This window comes from Coturnix japonica, chromosome 4 (genome assembly GCF_001577835.2).
Source record: "Coturnix japonica isolate 7356 chromosome 4, Coturnix japonica 2.1, whole genome shotgun sequence".
In the NCBI taxonomy this organism is placed as follows: domain Eukaryota; kingdom Metazoa; phylum Chordata; class Aves; order Galliformes; family Phasianidae; genus Coturnix; species Coturnix japonica.
In genome coordinates this window covers 31,499,427-31,526,176 of record NC_029519.1, presented here as the reverse complement: position 1 = coordinate 31,526,176, position 26,750 = coordinate 31,499,427, and the positions used below count along the sequence as shown (strand labels likewise).

Below are 26,750 nucleotides of genomic sequence, written 5' to 3'. Positions count from 1 at the left end.
ATCAAAACATACTTCTTTTTAACAGGAAGCATATAGAACTAGGTCAAGAGAAAAACTAAAGATGAACAAAAAAGGTTTTTGCATGACGTGTCTAAGATGAACTGAATCTACCAAAGAAGAAATTCATAGCAAATGATAAATCCAATATGTAAGATAGTATAGGTTCCTTCATAATCCAGGAAGCACAAGCAAGCTGGGTAAGAAATAAGAAATAAAACATATACTAAATATGAGCTAGAGAGGAAAAGAAGCAAAACAACATCACTTGTATTTAGGAAGAACATTATATGACTGAAAGCATTTATTTACAGTTTCAAGATACTGGAAATACAAATTCTTGCACTGAAAGAACTATCATTTTTTTCTGTCAGCTCCACTGTCCTCACAGCATTTCCTCTACCATCCTTCCAGGCACTGCCACTGAGCTGATTCAAGAGCTCATTATCCCAGTATGCCATGAGAAGCAAACACCAGGAGTTTTCTTGTAGGTTATAGAAGAGTGAAAAATATCATGAGACCAGATATTTCATGCAACACAGCTCTTCATCAACTCTTATCTATACCCCTTTACTTTAGGGAAGAAGGAGAGCAGTAAGTCAAGAAAGCAAGCATGCTTACAATTACAACTAGATCCTTCTTATGATCTCTGCAATCTGAAGAATATGTCCTTGGATTTCATTCAAGATGTTGACTTCTTTTAAGAATAGATGGAAGGAACAGTACTTCTGTTGGTATCAGAAGGCAGAGAGAGTTTGGAAAAAATTTGGAAAAAGTCATATTCCAACTCAAATATAAAGCAACTTCATTCCAAACTATGCTTTTTTTTCTCCCAGAGACTTAGTTAGATTTTCCAGCACCATTGCTTTTTTTGTTTTTTCCCACAAAAATCTCTATTCCTTTATTTTTATCTACCTATTTAGCCCTAGTATTTACCACCTGTGATAACTAAGGTGTAAAAGATCAATGTGTGAGCTCAGTACGATCCTGTTCATTGTGCTTTGCAGACCTTCTTCCACAAACAAAACCATCTCTTCCAAAGCACAGTAAAGGTCATGGTTTCTTCACATGATTTACTCCAAACAGCCCAGCATAAATATGTATTGGCAAACTGAGGGTTTGAGACTGGAAGTCCTCAGAATCAGGAGCTATTTGCATTTAATAATCTAGTACACACTGACTGGTTAAACAACATATCTATGCATTTCTAGCCTGAAAAAGAAAAGCTACAACAACAAATGCATGGCATCAGTAACATTACAGTTAGAAGTTTAAAGGAAATGGTTTCCCAAATTCCCAGCCCTGCAAAAGAACTCCAAATAAAGTCAAACAAATAAAGATTGAGTATGGAGAGAGAGAGAGGAAAAAAAAAAAGAAAAAAAGAAAAAAAAATGAAACTGAGCCTTGGAAATACAGTTATGCCATGTTTTATTCATGGACAAAATGTAAGGGTTGTCAAAACTACTTTCTGTGAAATTAGCAGTTTGGGGAAATAAGCAGAGAAATAATATTACAACACAGCTGTATTTTCATTTTATCTACTGACAGATTTTCAGCATCCAAGTGTATTTTTATGGTAAATGGCTTTTTTTTTTTTTTTTAAAGAAAGAAATCTGCGAGAAAAAAAAGTTAAATCAGGAAGATCTTCAACAGGTTAATCATATTGCCCAGGGTTTTGACAATCAGCAAAATCAGAGTCATTATAATAAAGAGAATGTTACACCAACACTCCCATTAATCTAGTTTCTCAGGAGTTGGTGCCTCTGTGGTTGTCATAACATTTACAAAAATAACCCCTTTAATCTTCATTTCTAAAAAAAAATAAATAGATGAACTACGTTTGCGGGGCTGCAAAGGAAAGAAAAAATGAGCATGTTTAACCTTCCCAACAAGGTAAATGAATGTAATCCTATCTGTTCTCTATTTCCCACTCTTGCAGATTTAGCAGTTATGCAAAAGAAATGTCACAATTTCCGAGGTTTTGGTTGGTGGTTCTTTTGTCTGTGTTTTTGTGTTTTTTTTCTGAGGACTCTGTACTGTGAGAAGAATTGAGCATGTCAGGTCCGCCAGGAACATCTGTGCTGCTTTCAGTCTAGGCACTGTACCAAAGGTTCACCTAGAACATTTTCATGGTCCATCAGTAAGTAACTGGGGACTTCTGCTCTTTCATATCACCTCCATTAACTTTTGGCCACCAAGTTTGCATCTTTGTGTATTCTTGTTCATAGTTTCTGTCATTAATTAAAATTGCCTTTTTCACTGAGGCGGGCAATCTCACCTTCCACACCTCCTGATGCTATGCAGTACAATAATTTTCTGCCTTTAGGTGCCTATTTTAATGGCAGTTTAAATGATCTTAAAACAATACTCGTCACCACAATTAACTACCATCCTCTTTTCCTCAGTGTGCAATACACTGCATGCAGGAATATGCTCATTTTCAGGCAGGCCTAAAAGAATTTCAGTTTTGCCATGGTTTGCAGTGAAAAAACACACTTCTCACATTGCAAGAATCAAAATCTCAAATTACCCATCTGCCAGACTATGTTCTTTGAAGGATACAAACATTCACTGGCAAACATCTTTCCACAGACCAGCACATGGTTCAACAGTTCTTTAAATACCTAGCTGATATATTCATTGTTCAGTGAAAAAAAATGGTAAGTGATGCAGACACCCACAGATTCAGTGCATCACGTTTGCCACTCATATCTCCAACATTATGCATGGTAACTGTGCTGCAGTAGAGAACTTGTTGCTTGCTCTCAAAACTGTGTTCTGATTGAGCAGTTTTAATTGCAACCACACTTTCCTTCAAACCTTTCTTAATTGGAAATCAAATCTCTATCTTAAAAAATATTACAATACCATAGAAACAGGAAAAATAAAATAAATAAAATAAAAACCAATCCACCAGGAGTAACAGTAATACTATCCCTAATGGACTTCATGATTGCATTCTTTCATGGAAGAAATTGGACTGATGGCAAGGAGTTGCTTTGACAAACTTTTTAAGGCTGTAGACTGCAGTAAGATATTCAAGGAAGACTTTTGAAATTGAGCTTGTGAGAAGGGAGCTGGGATTTATTCACTGAGGAATAATTTAAGGAAGCTTAAAGTACAGAAAACAAAAATCAAAAAAATGTCCTCCAAGGTCATCTTTCCAAACTCATCTTGAACTGTTCCCTTGTCAAAAAGGGATGCATGATTTGTTCTTTAGAACAATATTATACAAAATTAGCTGTGCTATACAGCTAGAAAACACAAACTTCTTCAGAAGTCTTAAAGATCAAAACATTCTTATAAAGTCTCTGTACCACAGACCAAACTCCAAAGCTTTTTTATACCTACTGAGCCTCCTAAAGCTGAAACTAGGCTGCAACAAAGCTTAGAGGATAGCTACCCACATGGCACACACTTGTGCATTCTTTCCTTCTCAAAACAAGTTGTAGGTAAAAACAAAACAAAAAATTGACAAAATCCAAACAATATCAAACATTTGCTTTCACGGGGGTAAAGAGGAGATGACACACAGTCCCTTGACAAAGAGACTCAGGTACAAGGCCAACAAAGCCAACTAATATTTTCAGAAATTACAGCAGATGTGACTCGGTATTTGAGTAATGACGGATGCTAAGTACAACTCTGGAAAAATTTAAAAAGTCATTTATTTTTGAGCCTAGACTCTAGTCGATGAGTATGCTAAGCTTTTTCAGTATCTTTTCCCCCTGTTATAAAAAGCTTGTGTTTTTCTATAACATTTCTTCAGCAGAAGGAAAGACAAAAATAGCAGGAATAACTAGCAAACACAGTAACAGTTCTAATGTCTGCTTCACTTCCTGGAATGAAGTATGAAAAAGCACAAAATTTAACCAGTCTCTAAAGATAGCATTAAATAGTTATTAATGTAACTTCATCCCAACAGTATCTGAGTAATTCTCCCATACCAAATCACTGTGAGTACTGGGTGTACTGCATGACATACACTACATGTAAATTAAGTGACCAGCCCAAGGTAACATTGGAAACATGCATCAAAAAATTCAAGCTCAAACCAGGAATGCCAGACTCAAGTCTGAAGTATTAAAGTACCCTTTTTTCCCATACCTAAAAGTGAAGCATTAAGGATCCAAGAGACAAATACTTCAAAACATAGAAATCATCCCACACACTTTCTAGGAACACAGTCTCAGCCTGATCTTCAAGCAGGAAAGCTGCTGAATTTGTACGAAGTTCCCAGCTTTTTCACAGTTGAATTATGGCTGTTCTGCAGAATAATTCTGAGTTCATAATTGTTATGCTTAGCCTTTAGTTCTTGGTTATATTCACCAAGAGAAAAAAAAAAAAAAAAAAGAAAAAAAAAGCAAGGAAACAGCATGCTCCTCTCTTAAGTTCTCATCACATTTCCATTTTGGCAAAAGAGCCATTCCAGATCATTGCAAACTCGCAAAGCAGGACAGAAAAACAGCATTTAGCATACTGCTTACACTTTGCCATCTAAAAATGTAGAATTGCTATAAATAACACAATATGCTTTGATTTGTCATAATGCTTAATATTGCATTTATTTTCTGCCTGCAGAAACTATTAAAGAAGATGTTTCATCTCAACATATGTATGAAATCAAAGAAATGAAAGAAGGCAGTATGCCTAATTTAATTCCCACCCTGGTTCTTTCAATCAATGACGGCTGAGTATACCAATATAAACAAGGATTTGTAACTAAATGTCACACTATAATTACAAAAGAGCAGGAAATTGAGATACAGATTCTAATTGCTTCATGATAACCATGCAAACACATCTCACTCAAAGTACTCCTTTGCAACTCCGGAGGTCAGGGTTGTGATCTTTAGCCTTTATTGTCTATTTGCGGAGCAAAAAGATCACGGCATTTAAATTATCTGTTTGATTTCCGTGATGCTGGTCTTCTAACTGCTCCATTTAAGTGAACAGGATTTACAAGCACATAACATTAGTAAAATTTATATCAGCTAGAAAGGAACTTAGCTTACAGTTGCCATTTGAAAATACCCATCATTTCCCCCTCTTCACACACACACAAATAAAGAACTAAAAGTACTGTTTGCTCAGGAAATTGAATATTGTCCAAGACCCTCTAACAATGCTCAACACAGGCCAATTACCCATAACATCTCAGGCACATTTTAAGTACATTCCAAGGGAGGCACATCTAGATGCCTGTTCTTACATGCCTCCTGTTATTTGTGAACTAGATGCATTTGTAACTCAACATTTCAGATAAAACATTTTAAACTGATAGCTTAATGCTGTGTTTTTTAGCTCCATTCATTTACATAAATAACAGAACCTAAACAAAAATCTCAATCCAGCATTATTTTTCATAACATAGACCAGGGTGTTCTGGGACAATGGTAAAAACAGACCTGATCTTAGACGACAATTTTTGTCTAGTTTCATTCCAACTTAATACTAATTGATTCTCTAGTTCTTTTTGCTACCTCTCCTTAGTGTCAATAGCTGCAGCTTTAAGACTCCTAACAACACTATTAACCACAGGCATGCAGTGGTTATTTTTGAGTCACAAAAATATGACCTACTCTCCTGACCATAAAACTCACAAAAATCCATTGACTACATGTGTAGTCTCCTTTCAGATGCTGATGCCACTAAGCTAAATAACCTGACAAGTGTATTTTATCAGAGATGCAGGGGCCTTTATTACTTTCCTCTCACTATATTTATTTTGTTCAAAATCTATAAAAGTAACTCAACTACACACAGGAATTTCTAGCAGAAACTTGAAATGATGCTCCCCTTAGTTTAATCTGATATTTAGTGTTATTGTAACGGTGTGTTCCTCCTGTCGTCTCTTCCACCCATCCCCCTTAACTCAACTCCCACCTTCAGCCTCACCTTCCACCCAAGAGCTTTTGCACAGGAAGGCAATGAGCAACAGTACTGACAATAGTCTTGGTAAGACAGATTAATGACCAAAAGTCAGCCTCAGACTGGAGGATGAAAGAACTGGTAGTGGACATCTAGTTCAACAGCTAAGGACTTTTGTTTTGAAAACAACAACAAAACATATTCCTGCTTTACTACCACAATTGAAGTGTGTAGTCTATTTGTTCCCTACCACAACATGTACACATCTCTAAAGTCTGGCATTAGGAATAATGAAGACCTTTTAAGAATCAAAAGATCTCAAGGAGCTGGGTGCCTGGTTCTGATAAAAAAAAAAAAAAAAAAACAAAATACTTGGCTGGTTTCATATACTGAGAGGTAACTTGTTACCCATGGCATATCCATGAATATATCAATACATTCAAATTACCACAACAGAAATAGTTAGGACCTTTTTTTCCCCATTTCTATTTAAAACACTACAAAATCCTCTTTTCTTGAATGGACAAAGAATGAATTACATAAACACTCTATCAGATTCTTGGAGTCAGAAACTTCCCCTTGGAACAGTACATTTGCTTCACTAGAAATCTTAGAAAAGACATCCAAACAAGTGGTGGTTGCTTCTTTTGAGGTCCTGTGGAGGCACCAATGACCAGCTAACATGACAGCAGATGTGGCAGAGCCAGAGCTGGCTGCCCATGCTCTCTTCCATAGAGAACAACAAATGAATTCAGGCTGCAGTTTACAGCCAGCCTTCACCAGGCTGTAGGTTGGCCCCAAAGTCATGCCACAGCCCCCCATCCTCAGGAAAGAATACACAGCTTTTGCTGCCAGTTTAGTGAACCTGAATTGGTCCACTGCAGCTGAGGAGCTGGCAGTCAGGGTTTTGCAGTAGGATTTGTACACACAGCATAACATCTATTCTCTCGCTACATTTAGAATATATTTCACATTTTATAAAACAAGCACATTTATTTAGAGTTCACAGTTTCTAGCTATGTCTGTTAATGACCCACTGCCAGCATGGAGTTTTTCTGTACTTTTTAATAACGACTGCATTTCTCCCACTGTTCATTAAAAAAAAAAAAAAAAAAGAAAAGAAAGAATTGCAGTTTGGCTTAAGCAATCCTACCCTCCGTGAAAATTAATAAAAATAATTAGTACGATTAATTAATAGACACAGGAGGAGCTCCAACCAACCACAGAATCTCCACACAGCTTGTTCATCACATTCAGAATAACTCAGCAACTACCTAATTAACATCACTGGGTCATTACACTAGCACTAAGGTTTGGCTGGGTACTGATGGCAATTGGCCTGGAGGCTATCTAGAATGAAAAGAAATACCATATAAATTCGTTTTATTTTCCACAAAACAAGCACACTGAATGTTTGTTGAGGAAGTTGCTAATAAATAACATAATTATGTTACTAACAGATGACAATCTGATATGCTATACAAGTAATTTGACATCTACCCTTAATGTTTCACTTGTAAATTCCTCTAAAAAATAAAATGTTGTTTCTGCCTTACTCTGAGAAGTCTGCAAAACTGATACAATAATCTGCCAAATTCATAACAAATACATATATATGATTATTTTTTTCTTATGAGAGCCCTTAGTGTTTATGCTATGATAGAGTAATCCAGCCCAATGCTCTACAGTCTGGATCTTACTGCAGTATCCAGAGAACTATCTAATAGGAACACATGGCAAAGGTAGAGTCACACGGTTCTAATTATCTCACTGACACGCATAACTTCCAATGATAAACAGCACCATGTCACATCATTACAATTTAGATATGAAGTGTCTGCTTAATTTTACTATAGTTTTATCAGGTCTACAGGAACGTGCTATATGAGAGAAATTACTACATCAGACTTACAAACTCATTCCTTGCAGTTATATTAACACAAAACTACAAAATAAATCCTGATTTCTGCATATCCACTACTACAAGAATATATATGTGGTCCATCAGAACCATTGTCATCATTTCATATGTCATCTCATCAATGCACAAATACTTTCTCATTCACATAAAAAGTTTCTAACAGAGACTGTCTCTAGTTTGAACAAAACGTCCCCTATGTCTGAAAGTCTTTGGTTTTGTTGGCATTTTGTTTTTGTTTTGTTTGCTTTTGAAAAGCTGAAAAATATTAAAATCAACGCTGAAATATATTTTTATATTCCCATGTTAATTTATTTCTTCCAGCAAGACAAATAATATCATTTCAGGAATATGCTGGATGATGTAGCTATGCTTTTCATATATATTGGATCACTGCTTTACGGATGAGGCCAAAGTACTAAATTTGAAATGGCTAAAGCTCTGACTGAAGACAAATCTCTTCCCAAAACTACACTGAACTACATTTTTCAAAACTATTCAGCAAGCACTCAGGTAGTAATGTGATGGATGAAGCAGGCCAGCCTGGATGCACAGCTAATCAATACTGCACTCTGCAACAGACACTGTGTGCTTCAGAGCCCAAAGCAGAGATGAGCGCACGTGTGTATCCAGTACCACCAGCTCCTTTTAACACCAGCTGGGCTGCTCACTGTACATCCCAGGTATGCACAGATGTCTTTGCGGGAGAAAAAAAGAAGTAGTAGAACCACTTTGATTATATGTATGGCAGACAGTGAAAAATTTACATGTGACCCTAGTTGGCTATGCATTTTTAAGTTATTGTAAAAGGTAGCTATTTACTGCAGTCGTATCTAAACAGCAAAGCAAGACAACAAAATATTTGCTTTTTCAAAAAGCTATACACAACATAAACACACATCATCCACATAAATGTATACCACATTAATGGATTCTCCACTGCTTATATCACTGAAGATAAAAGTCTTCATTATATATTTGAGTAATCAATACTTGGATTCAAATAAATCATGTTTCAACAGGGAAAGCAAAAATGAATAAGGTTAAATCACTGCTGTCACTTTCTATAAGCAGGTCATAGTTTCCCGCTATAGAACCCACTAACTTAATTATTCTACAACAGGAAATCAACACTGCAGCATATTTTCAATTTTCAAAGTCTAATTACTTAGAGTAATAAAAAAAGCCTCCTCAAGGCTCATCATGTACGTCACACTATGTTTACTTTTAAGCATTCCAGCTCAAGAACAATATAAGAAAACCTCAGTGAATCATGTTGATTAATATTCTGCATTTGTACATAGTAGTACTCTCCACTCACCAAGTAGACATAAATGTTACTTTATTAAATTTCAAAGCAATTGTTAGGTGGGATTAAAAATGTCTCCAGCTTTTAATCTCTTTCTCAGCAATGTATGCTTAGGGAAAAAAGAAAAAAAAAAAAAAAAAAAAAAAAGGCTAAAGAAGTTAATACACACTAAAAGAGAGAAATATAGGATTCCAGAGTTGCAAGGCCATGCTAAGTCCTGTAAAACACAGAACTTTACATTCAAGGTAGAAGCATTTATAACGGGTTTGCAAATCTTCAGATGTATAGAATAACAGAACAGCAGGGGCTGCAAGAGACCTTAAAGATCATCTAGTTCCAAATTCCTGCTGTGGGTAGAGTTGCCAGCCACTAAATCAGGCTGCCCAGAGCCCCATCCAACCTGGCCTTGAACATCTCCACAGGAGTTAGATTAAAAAGTTAGGGATTTTATTTTATTTTATTTTTTAATTTCTAGTACTAATCACAGTTCATGTTGCCTTCCTTCAGTAATCATATTTCATGAAGACAGACTGGAAGGGCAATCAGAGAACAGACAAGAACACAAGAATTTATCTGGGGGAAAAAAAAAACAAAACATTATTATTACTAAAAAAAAAAAAAAGAAAAAAAAAAAGAGGGGGGAAGGAAAGAAAAAAAAACTTTCTTTTTCTACATTTTAATTCATACCCAGCTCTACTTTACAGAGCAATGTTCCCCTGCCTGCAAATAGGTTTCTATCTCCTCTACTAAAAATGCATTTGTTAGTATAAATTTCTCCCAGAAGCTCCTCCAATGGCTTTTCACTTTGTATTCAAAAACAGTCACCAAAATCAAGATCAATAAATCATAATTGTTTCATTAAACTATCAACTCACTGACAACTTCAGTAGAAAAATCAAAAAGATGTATCCTCACACTAACAAGTACTCTTCCTTTCAATAACAGCAGATAAAAAGACAGAAGCCATTGTGAATCACTGTTTAACTAACATGTCTTTAAAAGCCTGGACCTCCTAATGAGAGTTAAGAGTCAATTTGCCATTAATCAAAAGATCAAATGTATTTACTAAGCATAGTGCTACACTTGAGAAATGCTGTGTTTCAGTGCTACAGCTAGCTGCATACAACCTCCTAACCAAGGAACATTTTTGATATTTGAGTCAAGATGTGATGCTTGTACCCATACAGTTTGTCATCTTAGAGATTATTTTGGGGTCTTGAAGAACAAGAACTATCTGATTCATTACCTATCTCTCAGTAAGAGGAAGAACTGAACATTTTTTTCCAATTACATCTCTTCATATTTCCACATATTTGTTAAGTTATCAAGCTGAACTGCTCTTGGAACATTACCCATTAAAGTAATTCCCCACAGATTTTCTCATAAGGAACCAAAGTGTAGTAGTGGGGCACAAGTAAATCATAATAAAACTAAGACTACTGGCCCTAACCTAATAAATGCTATGATCAGAATCATTATGTAGAGCATAATAGAATTTTTATTGCACTACATTCACACTAGCATTGGTAAGTTAGGTTTCAAGAAGACAATAAAGTTAAGATTAACATGCAAAAAACAGCAATTTTATACTAATCAAAGCTCCTATTTTGATAACAGATTAAAAAGTACATGGATTAACTTTCATCTGACCACAGCTACAGTACAACATGCAAGGGAACATCAAACATACAGATCCCTTCTACAAAGCAGAGGAACATAATGAACTTATGAACACAAACAAATACTGCTAAAAAACTATTTAAATACATTAGGCTTATATAATGCAGGGCTGAAACCTATATATTATGGGCAGTATGTGCCAGCAGAGAAAATGAGCTTCACAGGTCTGTATGTCTGGGATTGTCCTCAATAATTTTTGGTGAAGCAAGCCATAGGCTAATAATCAAGTCCATTGCCTCAAGGAAGCTTTTACAAGCCTAACAAATCAACTAATATCAAATACTATTTAAATAATCGACTCCTGTTTTCAGATGGCTGATATACTCAAAGAATTAAAATAGCTCTGCATAATGAGCCAAGAGTAGAAAGATTATGTATCATATCACATCTCCAGTGAAATTACTTTTCCATCAAGAGTAATGTCAAGCATTATGATTCTAGCTTTTCCAGAAGCTGCTACAAATCTTTATAATAATGCAACAGACATAACTATTCTGTCACCATTAATTCAAAGCTTTATAAATTCAAGGACTGCTCTGAACGGAATGCCAGCTATGTTATTATGTTGGCTACAACATCAGAGATTGGTAGAGGTAGCATGGCAATAGAGAATGAACCTTTCCACCAATATTCCCTTACATTTTGTTGCCATGTAACAAATGGCAGTAGAGGGGCAGACTGATACAATTGCATCTGACACAGAAGTGCAGAGGTAGCAAAGGTATGGAATTTAAATACTCCATGCAGAAAAAAAATTGGCAACCATTAATAATTATCAATGCTTGCTGAACGTTTATGAAGATGAAACAGTGGATGTGTGCATAGTGAAGCGGTGGATGGTGAGCCTCAGCACTGGTGACAGTGATGTGAAAAATATGCCGTGTTCAATATGTTCATGCAGATTTCTATGAGCATGGAATGCAGGTTCTTGTTTATCACTGGTAAGAATGCATAGCTAATAGTGATGAATAGTGATACAGTGAAAAATAGCATTTTGTAGTTGAGAATTTGCTCGATCAAATATTTACAGGGTTCTTTGTACCTGTATTTTGTTTGCATCAAAATAAATAGGAGGCATTACTTTTAGAGCAACCACTGCATGCAAAAGAAAATAAGAACACACAAGGCAAAGCACAGCATGTTAAGAATATTATTTATGGAAAATGGTTCCTCCAGGTCTTTTGTGTGGGCTTATCTCAAGGAAGATGACCATCTCAAGGGCTGCTGCACATGACTCTTAACCAAGCACCCAGGAATGCCACATAGGCAGGAAAAAGGGGGGATAAAAAAGGGATCAGTGACTATGAAGTTAGGTTTTCTGACATCAGATTCCTCACAACAAGAACAGGTGAGGTTTCTGACATCAGATTCCTCATAATGCGATGCCTGCATGCTGAAGAAGAAAAACAAGGTTTCTGACAATAGATTCCTCATGACCTGAGACCTGCTTGCTGAAGAACACCACATAGGTGTCTGCCATCAGATCGCGCACTACAGAAGTCCCACTTGCTGACAGCCTCTCTTGGGCCTGGTACATGAATCCTGCTGCCTGCTCCCAGACTTACTGTGTGGCTTCTTCCTGCTACCTGCTTGCTGCCCAAGGCCAGCCATGCTGCTGCTGCTGCTCTCCCCACCTGCACTTTTGCCTCGGACCATCAGAACAACTTGCAACAGGTCTGCTGCTGGCTGCTGGTAGTGACTATCCCCACCTTATGCAGTTCTTGCCTCTTTCTTTTCTATTGCTCGCCTTCCCTTCCCCATCACCCTAAACCATCTGTCACTCCCCTTTTCCTCTTCTTCCTGATTAAGGTTTGTTAACTGGTTAACTTTGCTAACTTTGTTAACTGGTTGGACCAACATTTGAACCACTGTTTCTTAATCTCACACCAGGTATACATATATCACAGAGCCTGCTTTCCCTCCTATAAATTAGAGCAAGACAACTCACTCCTGGTTAAAATGACCTTTCTTTGAGTTAGTTTTATCCTCACACTTTTTAGCTCTCAGTTATTTAGGAAACAAGCTATTCAGGATCACAAATATTACTTTTACAGCCCTCCATACTATTCTTTTTACCAAATACAATGAGAGAGGTGTCTTTTCCTTTAATAGATACAAAAACAGGCACAACACAGAGGTTAAATACAAACTTCGCATAATTACCATGCAGAGAAAAATGGAAACAGGAGCATAATTCAAGCAGCAATGGTACATCTATAAAAATTTCCTGCATAAATTTGCAGCAAAGGAGGGAACAGAACTGAACATATTGCACACCTGCAGGAATAACTGTCAGAAACTCCACTTCTGTCAGTCTGCATAAATGTACAGTATGGATATACACATTTGTGGATGGAGAACTCAAGGGTCAGAAAATAGCAAATAAAAGCAAGGGTCACATGTAAGCATGTCACTGTCATAGAAAGTACCACAGAGTACAAACTCAGAGCTCTACACTGTGATCAAGCATAAATCTCACATGCATTTTGCCTTTTGAGTCTTCTGGAGTTATCAGGACTTAGCTGCTTATGGAAAAGTAAGGCAAGATTCCCTTCTGCAAGTGCTCTAATTTACCAAGAGCTTAGGTAAACCTGTTCTAAAATTATTTTGAACACATTGAGAGTTCACCATGGCTATCACTATTAATCAATGCAGTGCACAAAAGCAATCATGTTACATTCACGCCTCAAGTCAAGGCCTCCTAATTTCAAGCATATTGTTCCAGCAGGCATGAAATCAAGTTACAATCATATCAGCAACAGCTTTTTTGTTTGTTTGTTTTCTAACTGTCTGGTGGCAGAAGTCATTCTAAATATCCAGAAAACTAAATGAGTCTGCCTTTGATGCTGTGTAGTTAGAAGAAATTTCTACAGATACAGAAAAATTCCATTTAATAACTGACCATATGAAGGCAAAATGCAATGTTAAAAGAGTATCCTTCTGTCAAAAGGCACAGGTATTTACAAATCAAACTAATAAATGTATACTGCTCCTACCTTTCTAAGGAAATGATTCTTTGATATTTCCAAGTAATCGCACAGAACACATTTTCATATTTCTAGAATAGTAACATCTCATCAAAGATATCCAATATTTCTCTGTCTTACCAGTACGATGGTGATGTTGTTCTTCTAGGAATTCCAAGTCAAGCATTAGGTCATCTTCATCTAACTCACAGGAACCCAAGTTATTCAAAACATCCTAATAAAAACAAAACAAATAAGCAAAAGCTTTTAAACAGATGAGTCTAAATCTCTTCCACACATTCAGACCTAGAAAATAAGTTTAAGAATTTGCTACAGGAAATTTTTCTATTTGCATTTGGTTAGAGAGAAAACAGTACAAAATACCTGGCCAAATAGAAATGTATTTGTCACTATTCTCTGTTCTCCAGGATCTTGAATATTTAAAGAGGGAAAAACAAACAAACAAAAAAGAAAACAAAACAAAAGCAAGAAGAACACAAAATTATCAATACATGTTTCTCATTACATTTTGGAATTCTAATCAGCATCAGCTTGTACCAATATTATCTTAACAGAGATTTACAGTTCTGTTTATCAGTGGCATAAAGAGATACAAGTATAGGATTACCAGAAAATCCAGGTTTGATCAATCAGTTCAGTAATTTCAAAGTATTTGTGTGAGCAATAAAGGCTTAGAGTGACAGAGAAGAAAGCCTGACTACATGGTGTGGCTCCTTGGATCCCCAGTCACTTTTTGTGATTTATTTTGTTTGCAATCATCTGAAGCAATCATTTTCTCTAGTACCTATCCTGACTATGGAAAACAAGGAGAAGAGGCTATCATTTTCTCCTGTCTCTACCAGTCTGAAGCTGTTATATTCAAGGGAGGAAAAGAGGTTATCATCTTATATTTTCATCCCATTAATGTTTTTATTCTATGGTCAAGAATCTATGATTAGCATAATATGATTAAAAAGACAATATTTTGAAGTAAGGGAAATTAGTACTATCACATAATATCAGGTACATCTTCTGCATTTCTTCTGACATGATAATAATGACATGCATAATTTCCTCCACAGTCATAAATGCCTAAACCAAAATAGGACCTGCGTTCTGCAGTTAGCATTTAGTTTGAAAACCCATAAATGATGTTGCAATCAGCATGATTCTTCAGTCAGAGGAAAATATACATTGGACTTGCCCATAATACATTGGCACTGCGCACATCTCTTACATTCCCCATTCAAATCAAAACCAAACACTGGTTTCCAGCATGTAAGAGACCAGGTAATTGTTCCAATGCATCAAGCTGCTCTGGGGTTGTTAGAGATCTCTACAGAGATCTGCTGTAGCAAAAGCGAAGAAATGTAACAGCATTATACCACAAACTACCAAAAGCCCTTTCTGACTTCAGTTCCAACTGTACTTTTTCATATTCCTTCTAATTCTTTCAAGTATTTCTCCCCCATAATAGATGTCAGTTCCTATTCACACTCAACCCTTTTGAGTAATTATTTCTCAGAATTCTATTTTCTGCTTTTTCAGAAACAACGTGTAAGGCAGCACAAGGACTTCCTGCATTATTTTCCTAGCTTTCCACTAGTATGAGAATACCTCTTCTGATATGCAAAACCCATTGTCAATGCTCTTCTCATATTTACAGATGACAAGCACAGAAAGTAACAATTGTCAAGTGTAGAAACCTGCCCGCAATGAACAAGCAGTGCTGTATGCATCACCTGACCATTACAGTCACATCAAACACAGAACATCTTACTCCCTTTATCTTAACATTCAACATTCAACTCAGCTGCTGGGAAGCCTTCTTCATAGCAGCTATTTTCTTCAAGCCAACAAAATGCAGACTTTCAATAACCAAATTACTTACTTCCATCCAGAACATAAGCATACTAATTACACAGAATACAGGATGTAGATACATCATATAAGGTTACAGTACCCAGTACCTGCATTGACACACCGTTTTCTAGTCTGGATTTAAGTTAACATATAACAAAACCACAGTAAAACTAGTTTACTTCAAAATAAATAAATAAATAGTTTATCTGTATTAAACCAAAGCAAAATAATACACACTGCTCAATGTTACAGATAACCTAAAACTTAAGTATCTTCTAAATCACTGTTGGAGCTAGTGCAGTACTGAAGACTGAAAATCTCATTCAGGGCTTATGTGTTAGTAGCCAAATACCTTACAAAATAGAAGCAGCAAGGCATTGCTAGAATTTGTTTTCTATTCTGTTTCAAGAGACAAGACTGAAATATCCCTAGTCCAACTGTTTTTCCAGTAAGAGAATCAATGATAATCCATACAAACATGCAGAAGAACTTCTATACAGTAAGGGTGACGATGCACCGCAACAAATTTCCCAGAGAGGTTATAAAGTCTGCTTGTGGAGATACTCAAAACCTGTCTAAACACCTACTTGTGTTACCTATCATAGGGAACTTGCTTTAGCAGGGGGGTTGGTCCCTCCCAATCCCCGCAATTCTGCAATTATGGCAAGTTGAATGTAAGATGAATGTAACAAAATCACATCTAAACAATGGAAGAGCTTTTTGTTTGTTTAATTTACACACTACTAGTTACTCAAAGTTGGCCAAAATAATGTATGTTCGGAGAACGTACAACTTACTTCATTTTCATTTTTATAAATGATAGCACTCCAGTGAAAAAGTCCAGAAGAACAATACCTGCAACATCTAAAATATTTTCACCTCAGCGCTGATAAACAGCAAAAAAGATGAAATATACAGGCTCGTTCTTTAACTTAACATTATTTTATATATTATAGTCAACCAACTTCATCCATATTGTTAGAAATGCTAAGCATTCTTTGATCTTATCCATAACACTAGTAACGAGCATGGTTTCATGCTGTCTAAGTATATATATGCTATACCTTGTGCATCCATGCATGGGTGGAAATCTTGGGAGACTGTCTGCAATCAGTAGAAAATACAGTGATTCACTGTTAGGCTTCATCTTCTAAGCTGAAGCAACTCCACAGGGTGAGATGAACTAAGATCATAAAGTTTGTACATAGGGCTCCTTTAAATGTACAAATGAACACTTGACAGAGGGAGTTTCTCTAGCTGCTAGATAAGACATATCTATTCTGTCAGATCAGCAACCTCTTTCTTCTCCAAGGAGAAACGCTGACTTGCAAACAGTTGCTCCACAGATACAAACTCAGGATTGCATAAAAGCACATGCAAGCAGAGGAGCAGTAGTTTGCTTTCCAGGTCTGCCCTAACAATATTTTTCTGAAAACATGTACTTTTGTAATAAAACAAAAAGAACACAAGACTGGCCTGCCCAGTGCCACAGAACAGCTCAGATAACGTCTTCCACTCCTTTGCCTCCTTGCTAGGTACCATTATTCCCTGCATCTCCTTTGTTGCTATGACAGTTACTAACAATTGTAATTTATTTAAAAACATAATGTATCTTGACCCTCTTCTCATTCTCCCACTAGTGCTACTACAGTCTTGGAAGATTAATATAATTAAATAAAAAAACAAAAGAGGGTTAGAAAAAAAAGAGAGATTAAGTCATTCGCAGTGAATAGCTTAAAGGCATTGTCACAAAGAAAAAGCAGTGAACACTTCCACCAGGTTTCCAAGGAAATGTCTGTTGTCTATTTATGGTGATATATTATTTATTTATTCCCGGAAGTAAATTGTTCAATGAAAGCAGAAGCTCTGCAGCAAAAATCTCTTTCTTGACTTTCCAATAGCCCCTTAATAAACCTTGAAACCCATTTCTTACTTTTGTGCCTCTTATCCACTTGACTTCCAGCACTCTTTTGCCTTTAAATCGCAGCAGAAATTTCCATGATGGTGCTTTTTCCTTCCAATTTACCAAACTATTCCTATAATAGTCAAGTATTTCAATATTTTTTACCCTATTGCAGCTCTGGGTCTACAACTTCTGAAAAGTTTGAAAGCTGCAGTAAATAAGAACAGCTCTGGTAATAAGTACATATGAAGTGCCCAAGGTAACAAGATTCACATCTACTGTTAACTCAGTAAAATAACAAAAAAGCAAATAACATTTTCTTTATGAAGCCCCTTTTGCTATGGTCTAGTATTATTATTCCAAGTAACCAATTCAAACACCTTGTAAAATTATTGCTTATGGAATTATACTGCAATTATTCAAAAAGTTACTACCCCCATATTTTAAAATGACAGCATACATATGAATATAAAACTACACAAAAGTATATTATTTAATCAAGCAATAACATTCAGTCCTAAAATGGACCTATCACATCATATAAATTATACAACATGTATAAACAAGACAGAAAATCCATGTAAAACTGAACATTAACGACTAATATTGAAAACCAAGATGAACAACTGGTTTTAGGTGAAAAATTGGCCCATTTTAAACATCCAGAAACCAATGGAGTCAAATAAGATTCATTTCTTTATGTTTGCACACATTTTTGTTCTCGTCTTCCTTTTTTCTAAACAGTAGACATAGGTTCTCTGTAATTAGCAGCATCTTTGGAGAGCTGTATGCATTATTCTGTAATTTTATTGTAATTAGCATGCAGTCCCTGTTCAATATCATGTTCAATGGCTTGTGTTCCCTTTCATTTTTTATGCCGGCATCTTGAGGGAGGCTCATCACTGACAAATTTTTGTGTTTGAGCAACAGGATGCAGGCTGTTTCCTGACCAGTCCTTTCATACATCTACACAGTGGTTGCTACCAGGATCTGGCATTTACCTATGTTTTCAGTCTTCTGTTTTAGAGATCTCCATTCTATTACAGTATAACGTCATTGCAACAGAATCTCGACTATTCCTGAGAAATTGTTCAAGATCCTTGAGATCGAGGCCCAGTAAGCAATTTAATGAAGCGACAAAACTGATGCATCTACACTTTTACAATTATACTGTTCGTTGATATTTGTCAGACATAATGACCAAAGATGGCATTCACAGAAGTCAATGAAAGCTAACTGGGGTTATATATGCGTTGATACAATCTTACTATAATGAGCTTGAATACACAGAGTACATTTTAATCATTAATGTTGCACCTGTAATCCTGAAGAATCACCATACTAAGAACTGTGCTCAGCAAAACGCTAGAGAACCGGCATTTTTCCCTGAGCACATTTTGCCACAGCCCTTCCTCTAGTGTGCGACTGTGCAAAATCCTCACTGCTGCCGGAATGTCAACCAAGTGTAAGAGCTCTGGTCATGGGAGTCCCATTCTGAAACACTTATCAACAGTGCCTTTATTTTATATAGATGCATTTTCTCCTCAAGAATCTCTAAACCCATTTCACTGCCAGTTTAGACTATAAGGAAAGCCCTAAAATCCAAAGGAATCATTTTTAAAAGCCTTTCCCCCCCCCCCCCCCACCCCAGATATAATAGCCTCTGACTCATTTGCATAAGTGATTATGTAAGGAATCACTGACATTTCAAAGATAGCTTATAACCACAAGAATTTAAAAACAATATAAATCTTTTTTCTGAATGATTTTTTTTTTCTGTGCTGTTACTCTTAACTGTTTTCTGAACAAAGATTTTCACATCTTATTCTGTTTTGGTTCAAAATATAAGGGCTTACTATTCAAATCTCCCAATTGAAATAAGGCACTGCAAAAGAGTTAATCAAATTTCCCTTTGAAAGAAAAATAGCCTGGTGTTATATGCATAGTAGCATTTTAGTATTTAACATTATAGATTCCTTTTCTTCCCTCCATAGAAATGTATGTGGAAGGCTATTTGAGATCAATGCTTTAGAAAGAACACAAAGAAAACACACTCTAGGGAGAATAATTTGATTCTGTTCTAAGAACATATGTATGACAATTCACCTGTATCTACTCAGGGGCACTGCATATCTGATGCTGGAAAAGATCAGAATTAAATACTTATTTCAAGTCTCAAATTATTTCTAGAGACTGCCAAAAGATAGTACTTCATCAAAATTGTACTCTGCAAAGAAACCTGGCATACAATCAGCATAAGAATGAAAACTCTGAGATATACTCAAGGAAAAAGAAAGACCTTGAGCTATTTAAAGTAATGTTAACTCCTAGAACTGTACCTGAATAATTCATGGACATAATGAAGTATTTCCCCTTCTGCACTCTCCCACATACTTCAAAGGGAAAATGAAAGTACATGAAATTCAGCAAACAGAATCTTTGCCAATAGTAAAAAACTCTGTATCAAGCGTAAAGCTTCTACACGCTTTTCATATACCAAGAGCAGCTTAAAAGTGCTCTATTTGTCTGAATAGAACCACCCAAAAAGCATGTTATTCTCTAGTCACATATACAGGAAACATCAGAATGGTAGAAAATACATCTTGTAATATTTGCTAAGAACATTTTCTGCAGCTAATGTGGAAATTCATTTATATGATAAATTAATGTGCCCCAAAGACCTGAAGACAGAAGATTATCAGTGGAGGCAACTGTCCAACTACAGAGCTCAGATCCATCATACTACTCTTCAAAACATTTTTGCACATATTTTTAGCTATACAAGGAAAGCCCACTATTTTCCATCCTATTTTGTCTCTGTCCTTTTGACTCTGTACACTAAATTGATGTCTGCAATGATGCTCCTTTTGCCTGAGCAATTATAAATATCAGACTCTTAATGTCTCAGCTTACACTTGTCCACACCAGGTTCATTCTGCTTCAGTACGATCTGCTTGCTGAAACCACAAGGGCATAATACAACAGAGAGGCAACACTGGCCGCAGGAGTTGACAGTGCTGCTGTCAGGCCATACAACACAGTGTCAATCAGGATCAGACCGCAGAGGGCAGTGGCACTTACCTCCCAAGTCCCTGGGAGAAAGCATTAGAGCAAAAAATATGTTTATATACAAGATCAACACTCCCTCTCCTGTGTTAATCAATTTTCCTGTCACTAGGACAGCACATACAGGGATGATACTTGATAGGGTACCATGATGCCCAGAGGTGACAAGCACCTTCCTCACCTTCCCCCCACAGACCAGCAGCTCTTCTCCTGCATTACACCTAAAGGGGCTGCCAGCCCATGAAAATACATTTTCTGCTCTTTGGTCATCCACATGCTACAGCTCTGTGGAGAATAATAAGCAGACAAAAGCCAAAGGCAGGAGAAGAAACCAGAGCAAGCCCTGGCTCCAAAAAAAGCATGCAAGATCTTCTCCCCCTATAACCTTGAGGAGGAGGTTGAGAGGCACAAAACCACCAAGGATAGGCAAGGAAGGAGGCAGAAGAAGAGGCTACGCACACCGCTTCCAGCTTCCAACACTGCAGAGTGCAAGAGCTTGCTACTACAGCCTCAGTGAGGAAACTACCAAAGACCATAGACTCCAGCACCTGTACCCTACAGAAACTGCCTCGTTCGCAAGTCTTTAAACAGTCCCATCACTGCCATCTCTAATTACCAAATTCACAGACACATGCACAGACTTGCACACCCATTTGCAACACAAGGGCTAGCTGCACAGCCAGACAGTTCTTAAAAAACTGGGAGGCAACAGATGCCTTGAGAATTTAAAATTTGCTGTCCTTTCTGCCTCAAAGCATTTAAAGGAATTCAGGTTCAAGTTAACTCCTAGATTAGAAGCAGTTCCTGACAAAGCAGTACTCACTTAACATTGAATTAGCTATCAAGGAATAGCATAACAAAGTAAAAGCCACGTATAAATTGCGTATGTGCTTCTCTGCACCAGAAAGCTTACGATTTGAATGTGTGAATAAAAGGAAAGAGAAAACATTGCAGTCTAAGGCATTTCACTGCTTGTTTGCTATTTTTTCAAATAATTCTAGAGTGCTCGGATTCACTTTCACTGTAATAGAATCACAACAATCAGATCTTTTGCATTCAAAAAGAAAAAAGATACATACATTTTTCATGCATCAAGCTATAATTTTCACAGTTCTAGGGAAAAAAAAGAATCTTCTGTTGAGTAAGTATGAAAATATATTCAAATAAATGAAATAAAACTTCAAATGACCAAATAAAGCTGCCTTGAATCGATTTCTTTTTTCCCTCAGACACACACACATATGCTTTCCTCCCAGCAGAGGGATACATCTGCAAAACATAATTTGCTTTGTGGATTAGTTACTGCTTTTACAGCTTTTGTAATAGGCAAAGCACTATGCATCCGTTCAAGCACAGTCGTTAGGATCACAAAGCTTTGGGAAAGTTTTCTACATCTCCTGTGCCAGATTCTTCTGCCAGACACAAAAAGCTCCTTTGGTATTTGTATCCTTCATTCATATTGAATAAAAACACAAAAAATATGTGAATTGTATGTACTTTAGGAATGTCTGCATGACAGGTCATTCAACACACAGATTGGTCAAATGAAGTTTTCCAAAACCACTGGAATTAAACACGGGACTTATTTCTAAAACCTCTGGGCAACTGATATTGGTCACTAGAAAATTCTGGATCTGTCCTGGTAGCATCCAAGTCAACACCTCAACCAACATTTTTAAGAGGCAAAGAACAAACATCTAATCAGTCTTGGATTATATCCTTCCCTTTTCTTGACCAGGAGAACACAGTGAGGAAAAGAGATTTAGCCATATAAGTAGTTAGAAGCTGTCCTTACTAAAAAAGAAACACTTAAATTTGGGGGATACAAGAAGCAGAACCTTAGAATTTACAATCTTGATAATCCACAACTGCTCTAAGAGGTAAATCTTAGCAACCTTTTTAAAGAACATTTTTGTTTGTTTGTTTGTTTCTGACAAACAACCGAAGAACAATTCGCCTTTAGCCTGTCATCCTTGCTTGTCTGGCAGAGACAGTGTACTGACACAGTGGACTTGAAGCCTCATTTAGCCAAACAAAACCAACATTGCTTACAATGACTTCTTGGCATTTCCAAAACAACAACACAGGAAAAGGTACACATATGGTGTCAAGCTTAAAAATGTATCTATTATTCTTACAAGAAATCTTTCTCCCAGATGTCACCATTCAGGTGAAATCAGAACTTTTAGATGCAAAATGAAAATAACCTATTTAATGGCTTCAGCATTGCTTTATTTCTAAAAGGCAATGAACTCACTACATTCAAAAAAAAACCCTCAAGAACCTTACAAACATTTAAATAAATAAAATACTTTTACAGAGTAATGGGAAAATGCACTACTTCTTTCCTCCCAACATTACCATAAGACAATTCAAGGCTGAACCGTCTGTTTCTAATTCTCATTTGCAGCCTGTAATATTGGTGATAAATCACCAAAAATTGAGCCATGTAAATGAAACCACAAGTGACCCTTTACTATGGCTTTGTTAATGCAATATCATAATAGATATGCTATTGCTAATATTATTTGAATTCTTTCTGTTTCCATGGTAACTTTGACCTACGGCTGCTCTGGTAAACAGGGTTTTAAATCATTCTTTGAGAAAGGCTTCTGCTGAAATGTCATTTTTCCACTACTGAATATTTTTCCCACTTTCTTTGTTCTGTTCTTTTTCATAAAGAAAAGCTGTAATGGCAATTACTGATTAGTTTAGTTATTGCAGCTGAATGAGCTGTGAAGTGGGAACTTGAAGAGGCAAGACATCTTGTAACAGATTTCACTTAACATCAGCAGCATAATATTCCATCTCAAAGGGGTACCTAAATCTCACAGAAATTAAGGAAAAACAATCCTTTGTTGAACATTTTTCAATGCATACATTTCATAGGCTACCTCTCTATACATTTAAATCCTTGAATGCTTAAAATTATTCTCTTACAGTATCTATATACGGACTTTCTTCTAACAAATGTTTAGCCCTCCATACATCAGAATGGAGAAAAATTATGGGATGAGTACACTGGTATCAGCCACCTGTCTTGTTTGCCTTCACTCAGAAAAAGCCAAATCTGTGGATTCAGCTGCCAGTCATCTTGCCGTCCAAAACTACTAACAACTAACAGAATCTGGTTTTGACAACATATTTGCCCCAAAAAACCTGTTGATCAAGTCAGCTTACAGACAACTTTCTAAAGCGTACACACTGCATTGCCACAAAACAAAACACAAAACCTATTCTTAGCTTTGCTCACAGATCTTTTACATGCCGTTCTATTTCCATTTATTTTGGTTCATCGCAGAACTTCACTGTTTAAATTACATCTCCAAGATTTCTTTGACTGTTACCATTCATCCTAAAAATATAACAAATACAGTTCTTATAATAAAGAATGGCAAAGAAATAGCATATTTTTGGTTTAAAATGACAATGAGTGAGAATATGAACTCAATAAACAAATTACTTATGCACTGAAGGCTCTCTAGATTGGCATTAAATATCATAAATCAAGTCACAGAATTCTTCATCCTGAGCACACAAGCGTGTTATTTAAGCAAATGGAGATGGACAGCTTATTATACTAACTGACAAGTTAGATGTCAGACCTTAGATATTTACGAAAGAGTTAGCTTTACTATAAAGTACTCCAAAGCCCTTTGTCACTAATCAGCATTTATGCATCTTCAGTACAGAGAGCAATTGAAACCCTCTGAGGTCACGGTGACACTATTAGAAACTTTCTCAAATCATTATGAAAAAGGACTGTCATTATAATGATTTTCACTTGCCATTAATTCCCAGTTGCCTAATTTAGTAGGGTAGGAAGCAGTCCCCCCAGTACTAATTGGAATAAATTTTTAATTTAATAGTCTAATGCGCTCCAGTTTTTTTTCTCCTTTCAGTGAATCAATGCTCTCATTATTTGTTAACAGCTAGGTGCTCAGGGCATACTGTTGAGAGGCCTTAAATAAGATAACTTCTTGGTCAAAAATTTAAAAAAGAATCAGCAATGCATTCATCATAAGGTATGTTTCTTTAGAACAGCTCTTATTTTCTTCTAGGAAGAAGTGTAAACCAATCTTCTTTTTGAATAGAATAGCAGCATATATAAGTTAAACACACTGCTGCTTCATTCCCATTCTAAGAAGCTAATTATGTAAAAATTCCAGACTTATTCAGCATTACAAACAGAATAAATGGGATCCTCTTGGACTGAGTTTCAGCAGCAAACACACAAACTCATCTGGATTTAAAACTTACCAAGTTTCAGTATGTATGAACACAAAACTGATCCTCAAATTTTGACTGGAAAAACATGGGGCTCTAAATGAGACACATTCTCAATGCCTCAGTAGTCAGAACATTACAGAAGAAATTGAATTATTACACAGAAGAAATATATATATATTGTCTTAATAAGGCAGTCTGCCTATATTTTCAAATATTTGCAAGAATGGGGAAATGTAGGAAGTCCCAGGCTTGCTGTGTTGAAATACAGAATGACTGTAAACGAACAGCTTACATAAGAATGTGATTTAATTAATATATCTTGCACCGGTCTTTTAAAAATGTAAGAGCTGAGCAATTTATCTGGCCAACACATGTCTGTACAGACACAGAGATGCATGGTTTAACATCTCACCTAAGGCCTGACAACTGTGACTGTAGTGACTGAGTGAAGCCTGGGGTGGGACAGAGGCCTCACACCCCAGTGTCATTTTGGTGAATATGTCATTTTACCTAAGATTAAAGAGCAAACGTGTCTCTGGATCAAACACTGACATTGGTCTTAGCCTTGCCCTTTCCTTCTTCTACCTTTATTAAATAACACAAGCCTTGTTAAGATAGGTATATCAGCACACACCCTAATCTCTTCTCATTAAGACTATAAAATCTGGCCCTCTGCATTTGTGGAGAGAAGCCACTCCATTGACTTGACTGGATTGGTGGGTCAGACCCATCATCCCTTCCCCATGAGCAGGAACACCACTCATGTTAAGGTATTGCACCTCTGTTACTGTGTCGATGAAACCCTGGTGAATTGCTAGGCAATTACTAGCTAGCCATGAGAATTAGCACTAACGCAGCTAGTGAATTTATCAGCAGCAATTCCAAGTCTGTCATCTATCACCTCACTAAACAACCTATTTTTAACCGAACAAACCTGTTTCAGTTAAAGTTCTAGGGGGTCCTCAGGCAGTAAGGTAATAGTGAATCTGTTTAATTGAAAGCCCTTGAGAGGACTCTGACAGGAAAATGTTGACTTTGGTAAGTGGCTATGCACATATCTCTGTAGACATAAACAACTGATCAGATCTGGAATGAAGACTGGGCCTAGCTACACAGACTCCTCACAAGTAAGGGCTTCAGAAAGCAAGAGTGTACTTTCCGAGTCTCACAACTCAATGGGAGGGCTTACATAACTAGCCATGCGTCAGGTTTGCATCCTTAACATAACAAAAAATTACTAGTACTATCTGGTACTATACCTTTGAGTGTAGCACTTCCATATCATATCTACTTTAGCAATATCAGTACCATAAAAGTACTTAATTTTCTCCTGTGCCTTCATTATCACTCAGATTCAAATTTTTCTTCAGTCAGCAGATTTTAATAAAGATTTCATATAAGGATTAGCAGACATTTTCATGTATCCAAAACAGGGTGACATGTTCTTTCTTGGTCAATATCCTTATTTTTAAGATGTTTTTCTGTATCTAAGTCTTCTGAAACTGCAGTTGCTCTTAGCATAAAATAAGAGGAAAATATATAAACACAGTAAGATCTAGCACATGCGTTGAGCAAAAGACATTTGACCAGATATCAAAGCCTATGGACTTCTACAGCTTTAATTCTATACAGACAGCTCAGATTATGCTAAAAAGTGGATTTGGTTTTATGTTTATTGGAGTAATAAAGCATATACAACAGCTATAATGAAGCCAACATGCATATATGCTGTACAAGTACTCAGAACTATTCAGTATTATTCCCAGGCCTGCGAAGCTTCATACTTTCATAGAGGGCAAATTATTAGCTTACTTTCATAAAGAATAAGGTTCATATCATCCTATTGTATAAGATCTTTTTTTCCCTGCTTTTCCCATGAACCTTTGAACCTCTATGACAACATCCAAGATTGGATAGAAAGGTAGCAGTCTTAAAAGCAAACTGAAT

General features: G+C 36.5%; 1 protein-coding gene across 4 annotated transcripts in view; it reads right to left on the bottom strand.

Annotated features, from left to right (window-relative positions):
* CCSER1 (coiled-coil serine rich protein 1) overlaps positions 1-26,750 on the bottom strand; it is a 581,898-nt gene that overhangs the window by 458,855 nt on the left and 96,293 nt on the right. For all 4 annotated transcript variants that reach the window (XM_015861337.2, XM_032444181.1, XM_015861338.2 and 1 more), the window contains exon 4: positions 13,883-13,976. In XM_015861337.2, the coding sequence (XP_015716823.2) occupies positions 13,883-13,976 (94 nt within the window). The remainder of the gene's footprint in view (positions 1-13,882; positions 13,977-26,750) is intronic.